This window comes from Nicotiana tabacum, chromosome 3 (assembly GCF_000715075.1).
Source record: "Nicotiana tabacum cultivar K326 chromosome 3, ASM71507v2, whole genome shotgun sequence".
In the NCBI taxonomy this organism is placed as follows: Eukaryota; Viridiplantae; Streptophyta; class Magnoliopsida; order Solanales; family Solanaceae; genus Nicotiana; species Nicotiana tabacum.
The window spans coordinates 189623633-189634548 of NC_134082.1; the positions used below are offsets into that span (position 1 = coordinate 189623633).

A 10916-nucleotide genomic window follows, 5' to 3' on the forward strand; every position below is an offset into this window, starting at 1 on the left:
CCTCGATCATTTGGGAAAAATCAAAATCACTTAGGGGGGACATGTGGCTTTCCATTCTTATTTCTAAGAGTGTAACCATGCAAGGCCTATGAGTATCTAATATTTCGCAAAAGTTAATCCTGAAATTATCATTTTTACCTCCATGAATATTCCATATAATAATGTTTGTAGGCCTAAACATTGTTGCATTGTTGTTTGTTGGCCCATTCTCCCTCTGGTCTTGAAGCACTGGATTTCTCCTTAATGATGGGACTAAGATCATTGCATGGTTTCCCATTGTCGGGTCCTGAGGAGGCCTCACATCCATTGAGCATTTGTAGAGTGCAGGTGGGCAATTGAGTACATACCTCTCTCTCGTTGGTCCCTGAATAGATACACTTTTACTTCGTTGAGTCTTGAAAATTCTAGGACTGGTCCTGACCCCAGCTGATTTATTTCTTCTTCCTCCTCCATTTAGATATTTTCTCATTCTTGTGCATTGGGAGGGGCCTGTGCCTGAGGAATGGCTTGTGGAATCTGTGGTAGAGCAGGGTAATGTTTTGGGTATATTGTGCTTGCATGGGGGGGTGTTTACATGTTGGAGTTGGTTTGATGTGCTACATTGTCAGTTGGGACTGACCAAGGGATGAATATTGAGTTCATATTGGTGATCTCCCCTAGTGGGAAGAAGGGAAGATCGACTGGTGCTTGTTGAGACTGGATTGGATTGAAATAAGGTGGTAAACTCCATTGGTTCCTCATTGCTTGGGCTTGACTCACGTTCATTGATGGGGCTAGAGGGTGGAGGATGTTGTTCATCTACACATGTTTGAGATAATTGTTCATCGCTATGTGCATGCCTTCTAATACTAGTTGGGCTAGGAAGTGGGAGTTTTGGAGCACAATGACTATTTCCTGGTCGTTCAGTACTATGCTGAATGTTATTACGTGGCCCATGAGAGCTTTTTCTACCTATGAGAGGAGTTGGTGATCTTGTGGTAGTGGGGGTTGGATGAAGAAGATTTGGTTGCCCGTTAATGAGCTTTCTGGAAGTGGTGGGTTCGACATATTTAGGGCACGTTGGTGTCTCAAGATTTGTACTAGACGATATCTGCTTCTCTGAGAAATGGGGATCCTTGGCATTGTTAAGTGGAGATATGGAGCTTATATTAAGACAATTTAGAGGAATGTCTAGGGATGGGTTTTGATGAGCCGGAGTAGGGTGGCTATCAATGATTGTGTCTATAGGCAAATCTTTGAAGTTGCTTGGCGGAATGACATTAAAAAGATTTGGGATGGATTTGGTGTGAGAAACGTAGTTGGATTCCTTGGCCATTTGGGAGTTATTGTGGTTTTGGGTGACCACGTGTTGATTTGTTAGAAGGAGAGGATTACTATCCATGCAGATAGTTAATTTATCCTTAGTGTGAGATTGGTTACTATTATATTGTTAATCAGTATTTGAGTGAGAGATACATTTTTTATTAGGCTCACTTAGGTTATCATTAATCTTAGTAGTGGAATCATTAATTTGTATGTAATTTAATTGGCTAGATTTAGGGGTTGCCAAATGGATGTCCATTGGTTGAGTATCTGCCATGTCGACAACCATGCAGGAAATGTCGTTATTTTCTAAGGTAATTTTGTCCAACTTAGGGAATTTGGGCGGAGAGTCCAAAGTGACAAATTTGTTTTTAGTGGCAATGTATGACTTAGTAGGGTTGATTTTTCCTAAACTTTTAGAGGGAGAAGTATTAGTGTTAATTTTACTAACTATACTTTTCCCAACTAGATTTTCATTGAATAGAGGGGTTTTAGAATTACCTGGGATGGACGTGATTGGATCATAAGTCTTACGAGATGTGAAGTTTATCACCTTTGGCTTATGGTTGATTCTTTTCTTTTTGAGGAATGCTACTGTTTGCCGGGCATCCTCCTTGGGCTGTTGTGATCCAATTTGCATGCTGACTTGAGAAGTATCCATGTCCTTGGATTGACTAGTAGGATGATCTCCTTCTGGATTGACAATCTTGTTCTTTGACCTTGTATAATTGCATGTGGCCATTGAATGCCCTAGTCTGCCGCAATTTTTGCAAAGAAAGTAATCCCCTTCATAATATTTTTCTTGCTTGTGTTGGCCAATGAAAATAAAGGTGGTAACTGATACTTCTAACGGAACTTCAATACAAAGTCTTGCATAACGACCTCTAAGGGTTGAGGATGTGCATGCATCAATCTTCAGTAATTTACCAATTTTGTTTTCAACTTTCTTAAGTATTAATCCATCATAAAATTCCGTTAGCAATTGTGGTAAACGTATCCAAATAGCAGCTTGTGTTATTTTTGCCTTCGAAGCAATAAAATTGGGGACCCATTTTTGGATGGATAAGAAGTGACCAAAAATAAACCAAGGGCCATTGTGGAGAACTTTGAGCATGCTATCTTCATTGCTAAATTTTGTAATATAATAATTGGATCCTAGATCAATAAATGAGAAGTTTTATTTTAATTTCCACAAGTCTTGAATCTTCCTTTTAAGTAATTGATGTTGAATCCTCATTCCTTGAAGTTTAATGATTATTGAGAATCTCCGGGTGACGTAAATTCTTTGGAGGTCTTCTGGTGATAAATGAATTAGTTGTTCACCATTTGAGTGAGAGATGGAATTCCCCCTATCATTGGTGTAATTTACATGAAATTGGATATTTGGGTCGATGATCATGCTAATCTGACCATCTTGTATTCCATCTAGTAGTTTATCCTTGAAACTAAGGGTGGACGGAGTAGGATCAATGATGAGTTGTATGGAATCAATATCAAATGGTTTTGGATGGATTAGGTTGGAGGTCTTTGAATGTTGCATAGCTTGAATATTTAATTGTTAGGATTGTTTTATTGATGTAGGGATTGATATTTTTTTGTGAGAAGGGAGAGTTTCTCTCACTATATGTTTTTTCCAAGTTTGCATAATACTTTCGTTTCACTAAAAATCTCAAACGTGCTTACATACCTTCTGATAAAGAATACGAGTCAGTAAGTACATGCATCAAAAACTTCTGCCAAAGATCAGAGGCGGAGCTAGGACTAATGTGCAAAAAATATTGGCTGACGGTCGGTAGCCCAAACTATGTACTTCTATTGCATTTTTTTTCTTTCTCTTTTTGCATATTAATCTTATTCTTTTAAAAATTTCACACGTTACTTTGGTTCTAGACTTCTGTAAAAAATATCGAACATTTGAAATTTATAAGTTTTGAATTTACAATCGAACACATAGCTCTTTTTAGTTACTAGATTCGCCGTTAAATATTTAAATATACTTAATAGATTTCTTAATACATATACAAGGTCTAAGCAAAATTAAAAGAATAATAAAGCAACATAAATTCAAGAAATATTTTAATCCAGAAAAGAGCATTCAATATTTGTTCTGCAAAGCTATAATAAAGTTGACAAATGATACATTTATAGAACATATACCAAAACTGTCACCAAGATTTTTTATTCTAGAATAGTAGTCTTTGTAAAACTTCAAAGTTCAAACACCAGCTTGGATTATTATTTTTCAGTTGATTAACACACACATAAAACCATGCATGCACTCTGGTCCTCTTCAGCTATAATAAGTCCGATAAGGTGGGATACTTTGTTCATTTCTGAAAAAATTGCTGGGATCCACCTTACTCTTTATTTTGGCCAACCTCTCAAAGTTGCCATTGAAATACTTTTCACCCCAGATTTTGGCCTTTGAATAGCTGTAGTCCTCTTCATTAGTTCCAAAATCAAGGTCCCTGTAATTCAAATAAGCAGTTCTTGGAGATTTTGCAACATATGGCTCCATTTCCTTGTAAAGTTTCCTAATCCATGCTATCTTCTTGCTGGATACACTCTCACTATTATCACCCCAGTTGACCAAGTACTGAATATTATACAAATTACCCTTTCTATGTGGGAATGGAATTTCAGATTCTGAAATTTCATCTAATTTTCCACCTAATGGCTTCAAAATTATCTGGGGTTTTTCTTCTTCCAAAAACAGTCTTTCAATTATTTCCCAACCATTTTCAGGAATTGGACTCTTCACAAAATCAGATGTCCCTTTGTTATAATTTTTCTGTGTTGGAATTGTCTTATCTAACAAAACTTCAAGTGATTCATTTGGTTTCCTGAAAAAGAAATACAGGACTGACCCGATCCAGGGAACTTCATAGCATTCTTTCTCTGCATTAACAGGATCTTGGACGCAATCCTTTTTCTCCAAATCAAACTCAGGGAATTTTTCTTTAAGTAATGGAATTAACTCATCAATTGGTCCAACATATAGTGCTTGAAAATAGAATTCCAAAAACTTTTCATCATTATTTTCAGCTCTACCATTTTGAATAATAGCTCTGATGAACAAATCTTCAGGTAGCTGATGTGATATATTTTGCCATTTTTGGAGAAGATTTTTGTTACCCTCTAACTTCCTACGAATTGTGAAAACAGTAATCTTTTCAGGAACACGAACCAATTTGAGTTTCCATGCAAGAATGACACCAAAACTTGCTCCTCCACCTCCTCTTATTGCCCAAAACAAATCTTCGTCCATTTTCTCCCTGTCAAGGACTTTTCCATGGACATCCACTACACGAGCGTCTACAACATTATCGGCTGCTAGGCCAAACTTTCTCATCAGAGCGCCGAGGCCACCACCACTGATGATTCCACCAGTGCCAATACTAAAGCAAACTCCTCCTGGAAATCCATGCACTTTACTTTTCTTGGCAATTGCATAGTAAAGCTGGCCAAGGGTCGCCCCTGCTTGAACCCAAACTGTTTCGTCCTTGAGATTAATCTTGATTTTTTTGAGATTGCTTAAATCAAGCATAACAAATGGGGATTCAGAACGATAAGAAATGCCTTCATAGTCATGGCCACCACTTTTTATTTTAATTTGCAAGCCTAGTTTTTTACCACAAAGGATAACAGGCTTGACTTCTGATTCTTTCCTAGGAGAGACAATGAAGAGGGGATGTGAAGAATTCAACCATCTGGGATTCTTTTGAGCGTATTCCAGGATAGATGAATAAGTTGTAGTGTTTGGGGTGTAAATGTTTTTGGTAATATTGTTTTTAGAGTATTTGGAAACACAGTGGAGAAAGTCTTGTTGGGAGGAACATTTTGCCAAAAATAATGAAAAAATTAAAAGAGAGAGAAATTGAAGTCTGCCCATTTCATGCAAGAGATTACTATCTCCAAGATTTAGAGGATTTTCTAATGCGAGAATGACAAAGAATGAGCTATATCATGCTTTGAGGGGAAAGAAGATGAATTTGCTTATGAGTACCGTTTCAAATAATCCACATTTATAGAGATGGATTTGGTGTATTTGAATTACGGAAAAAAGAAGTTTAATGTATTTGAATGCATATTAATTTCTGAATTTATTCAACAGTTGGACTTTGACCCAAAGCATATTTAAAATACAATATCTAAATCTGGGTTTTCAGTTGGCAAGATTTGTATTTCCATAAAAATCCAGTAGTTAATATTGGCGATGGGAAGTTTCTTCGACTTGGACTTTTAAAACATAAATTGACTTTGCTGATGTCATAAGACGGAGGGAAAAATATATCGAATGGCCATCAAAGATTCACCGTTGGCTTTTCCACATTGTTGGTCGTATATTACTATACTACACTATTAATGATTACACGGCCAGCTCAACATCTCAAATTAATTCTATTTATTATTACTACCATTAATTAGGCGTTTTGCAACCTATGCATAAACAAAACATTTTCACAAACGTCCAACAAAAAGAGAGAAACAAGCTTAATCTCTCAAATTAATTATGTTTCTTATGACTATTAATTCGGGTGACAGCTTTAAATCCTAAATTAATTGTTTTTAAGTATTAATACTATTAACTAGTATATTAATAAGGTGCTCTCAAAGTTTATTCTTTCGGTTAGAACAGGAGTGTAAAACGGGCGGGTCGTGTCGGATATGGTTCGGGTCGAAAATGGATAATGAAAAAACGAATAAATTTTCTGACCCGACCCATATTTAATACGAATAAAAAATGGGTTAACCGGCGGATAATATGAGTAACCATATTATCCATAACTTCTTGAATATGATCACTTTTGGGAGAATTCCTAGTCTCCCAAACTTGAGAAACTCCCAATTTGAGACTTTATAAATGTAAAAGTTAAACTCATTAGTTACCCATCGGTTAACTATTTTCTAAATGGATAGTATGGTTCTTATCCATGTTTGACCCGTTTTTAAAAAGTTCATTATCCAACCTATTTTTTAATGGATAATATGGGTAGTTAACTGTTTCTTTTTAACCATTTTGCCACCACTAGATTAGATACTTACTCTAACTATTTAATTATTTTATTAGGAACATTAGGATATAGCAAATATCTATTTGATTTATATACTAGTAGTTCCTTTTCCAAGCATTTCGGTAGAAACTGTTTCGTTTCGCAAGTTTAGTATTTGAGTTATAACGTATCAATGATCTCGTTCATCTCAAGCTTTTCAAGGTTATTGAAAAGAAATTGAAACGACATTAACTAAGGGAGTGCCTGGAGCAACATATTGACATTTCGATCATAAAAGATAATAAAAGATTGTTTAGAGGAAAGTAAATTGTCTCATAGAACCGGGGCGGCTCAACACTATTGGAGGCCTAAAGCCAAATTAGCATAAGAGGAACTAGTATTATTATTCTAGTAAATTGTGGTCGAGGGCGGCCAGAGGCATGTTACAGGAACTAGTATTATTATTCTATGCGCAATATAAGTATTTGAAAAGAATCAAGTCTTTTTATCTGATTGAGTATAGCGACTAGAATACTATCATCTCTTTTCTTTTGGGATTTTATCAATGATTCAACTTTTTTACCCCTTTGGTTTTGAATAACCGGATTCATACTTTCTATTTGATATTTTTAAATTTTGATAAATACTACAAGGATATAATATATACTTACGTATTAAATATCAAGAAAACCAATTTTTAGATGAAAACTAATACTAAAAAGTTGGAATAGAAGAACCTAATTCATTCACTTGATGTGAAAAATAAATACTTGTTGCTTTTATAATATACTTCGCGTAGGTTTTAGCTTGATAGACGAAAAATACAGAACAATAGTATTTCTTGGAGACATAAAAGAAAAAATATAACAATAGTAACGTTTGGTGAGAATGAAAAAACATAATTTTTTTTTTGAATATTATGGAAACCAAGAAAAAAGTGGAAAGATTTACATAATATTTAATGAGGAAAAGACATAATCACTTGATTCCTTTCATAAATTTTACATTTACATGTTAGGGGCCTAATTTTAAGGAACATAAATATTTTTCTTTTTCGGTTTTTACCAAAATATGTAATAAAAGTCAAAATACTTAATTTTTTAAATATATATAGGGTAAAAAGTGGGCCCTCTAAAGTTGGGACCTAAAACTTAGGCTTCAATGGCTTTACCCAAAAGCCGGCACTGCATAGAACTTTAGAATTTCTAAGAAAATATCTATATTTACTTACAGAAGACTGAAATGAATATTAAATTAGAACAAAGAGAATGTCAAGCAAAACTAATTATCAATAGAACAGTACTGATGATGGTTGATATTTTTTTCAAACTACAAAGAATTGTAGGAATATATATCGTAACACATTAGTTCGTCTTCAGGGTAGGTTTATAGGGAAATCCCCTCTAAGTAACTGAAAGGATAGAAGTTTTAATATTTCTATTTTCTACTGCTATTGTCTAAGGGCAGCCCAACGAGTTTTGTGGCCTAAAGCCAAATTTTATAAGGGGTCTTAACCTTTTTTAAAAAAATTATTTATTTATTTATTTATTTAAAGTCTATTTTTCTAGCGTTTCTTAGATACAAAATTATTAATAATTTTCTTATAACCAATAACTTCTAATAAGTCTTTTTTAGTTGACAATATAGCTAATCTGTTTAACCTTATTGAGACATTGTTGATCTTAGGTGATATTTTATCAATTTTAATCTCGATTTTTTTTTACTGAAACGACGGAAACAAGAATTATTACCATTATTTCATAAGTATTATAGACATTGGAAAAAGAATCAATTTTTTTATTTGACCAAGTGTATCAATTAAACTGTTATCTTCTAATTATACTATTTTTTTTAAATATTTTTAACTTAGAAAATAAATCTAAACCATCAACATCGAATTGATTATTTTGCTTTAAGGAACATTCAACATTAAGGCAATATTTTTTTAAATTTTCATCATCCAGTGATCTTAATTTTTACCGCTAAATAGAAAACCAAAAATATTTTCATATGCTTCGAATTATTCAAATCTATTTTGAAGTGAAAATATAGCCTTGTCTACTATGTATAAAATAATCAACTCCAAAGTACTCTTCGAAAGATTTTGAAATTTTATTATCAACATCCTCATCAAATTGTTATTTCCTATATATCACATGTTTCATGCAGAATTCGGGTTCAATATTCATTTCAAGTGCAATATTCTTGACAGAAATTATAGCAGTTGCAAATCTTTCTTCTCTATATTTTTTAAAACTTATACACATCCTATTAGGTGTAACAAAAAATGAAACCCAAAAAATGTGGGGCCTAAAGCAGTTGCTTTACTTGCTGTATGGAAGGGTCGCCCCCGCTATTGTCTAAAATTTTCTAAGATGTGAATATATGGAGATACTTGCAAGATCGTCATAAAGTTTAGATAGATGAAAACCATCTCTGTTTTGGTGATTATTGTGGATTTGGAAATTGCTCCTATCACCTTTGTTTGAGCAAATAAATGCTAAACTAATTAATAATGAATTAATGGAGTGAATTTCAGTTGAACTTAATAATTTCTAGATCAAATGGAACGAGATTCTAATATAATGAGAGCAGTTTAGGAGCGTTAAATGATATGTTCAACGCGTTATGATTGACAAAATATAAAATATCCTAAAAATGCAATGAATGCAAGAAATGACAATGGTTATAGTATAAAAGGACTTTCACCCAATGATTGTGTGATTGGGCGCCTCCTCTTTCTGATGACGAGAAAAGATATGCAGCCGGTATGAATGTGAAATCTTGAGATTTATGAATGAAAGTTAAACAAGATGTGCTTGAGTAAAGCGAGTAAGACATTCTTTCGTATATTCTTCTCTCCTTTTTACAATGTGTTCTCTCTTCTTTGAAATGACAGCCTCCCTTCATGTTTACTAACTCCTCCTATTTATAAGGGACATTTTCCAAAAAACCTTAAAAAGTACAACATAAAGAATATCCAAAAGGCATATTCTTCCTGTCTCTTTCTAAGTTTAAACTACCGTTACTATTTTATTTCAGCTGTCCACTTTTGGTCGTCGTCCTTTGTCACAACAACCATAAGTTGTTGTGTTGTGGTGACCCGTCCCATCTCTTGCTTATGCGTTACAGTGGTTGCCAAATTTGGACCCATACAGTTAGTCCCCCTGCTTGTTGAGGTCGTGGCCCTACACATCCTTGATAAGCGGACATTATCCTTTTTCGTTGGAGAATTTGGTTGTTGAATTGCGCCGGTTTGGCAAAGGCCGAGAGAGCGACACGTTCCACGGAACCCTGATTGATGTAGTTATCAAGGTGTGACGTCACTCCCACACACGTCATTATTGCGCACCTTCCCGAGACAATGTGTGATTTCTTGTTGCTTTGATTTTAGTGCCATTGACAGTCTTTTGCTTCGATTCTCACGTCATCCAACCTTATAAATAGGTGAAGGTTTTATTTTTTCAGAATTTTTTGGCCATTTAGTTCTTTGTGTATACATTGCCCCCTTGGTTATCTTCCTAAGTTCTTTAGCTCAGTTCATGTAGCTCTGCTTCTCGTCTTTTTGTTCAGTCACCATTTTTCATTTTAGGTTTACCAGCACACCCTTTATTACCAAGTTGCCCCGAACCCACCGTGCAGATGATGAGGTTTCTGACGCCACTCCGTTGTCTATGACCCCTCCTTCCGGTAGCGAGGATGTAGCGGTTGAGGAGGGTGATTGTTTCCCCACCGTAGAAGAGATACTCCCCAGAAACCCTATGTCCAGGAACGATTTCCATAAGAAGCCCGCTCCTTCCCCCGTTACGGTGATCTCTGAGACCGGGCCCACTCACATAAATGAACTCCGATCTACATATAATATTCCTCCTCGTGTCGAGATGGTTCCAGCTGGGAGGGACCTCGTGGAGGTCCACAGACCGGGATATTGTGCTTTTTACGTGTATCCTTTTGTGATCGATCATATCCTCCCTCTTCTTTCACTGGCGAAGGAGTTCTGTCGATTCTACGAAATCTACTCGGCACGGTTGTCTCCATATGCGTATAAGATCTTTCTGGTGCTGACGAAGTATGCGGAGTTGGCTGGGTGTGAGGTTGGCATTCATCACCTTTTACATCTATTTCCCTTGAGTTTTCATAGGGGTACCGTGATACATCTGCGATATCGTGGGACCTGGGGGTTGATGGTTAGAACGGACGACAGGGCAAGCCGAAAGTTTTGGCAAAAATATTTCTTCATCAAAACAGAGCACTTGGTATCGGACCCCACTGGATTTCCAGAGTAGTGTAATCATAACCGTAGGTGTTGGTGGAGTACGCCTGTTGTTTACTTTCGTTCTTTCTAATTTTTATTTACCTGTGATTTTTCTGTGCAGGTGAGAGACGTGCACCCTTTCCCATCGCTAACGTTGAGGATTGGGTAGCTTGCGTGTTACCTCACATGGTGGGGACTCGAGATTGACCCGCTTCCTCAAATGCTTTGGGCCGAAAGTTTCAACCGGTAAGTGTTCCTTTTGTTTGCTCTAACCATTGGTTGTTTGCCGTCGTTTATTCATATGACCTCTTTGTGGTGATAAGTTGTAGGACTTCCAAGAAAAGGGCTCTGGTCCCGGCATTTTG

General features: G+C 35.8%; 1 protein-coding gene across 1 annotated transcript; it reads right to left on the reverse strand.

Moving 5' to 3' along the window:
• Positions 1-3416: 3416 nt before the first annotated feature.
• LOC107763681 (berberine bridge enzyme-like 22) lies at positions 3417-5280 on the reverse strand. Its single transcript, XM_075242065.1, has one exon. The coding sequence runs from the start codon at positions 5192-5194 to the stop codon at positions 3593-3595; it is 1602 nt and encodes a 533-aa protein (XP_075098166.1). The 5' UTR covers positions 5195-5280; the 3' UTR covers positions 3417-3592.
• Positions 5281-10916: the final 5636 nt, after the last annotated feature.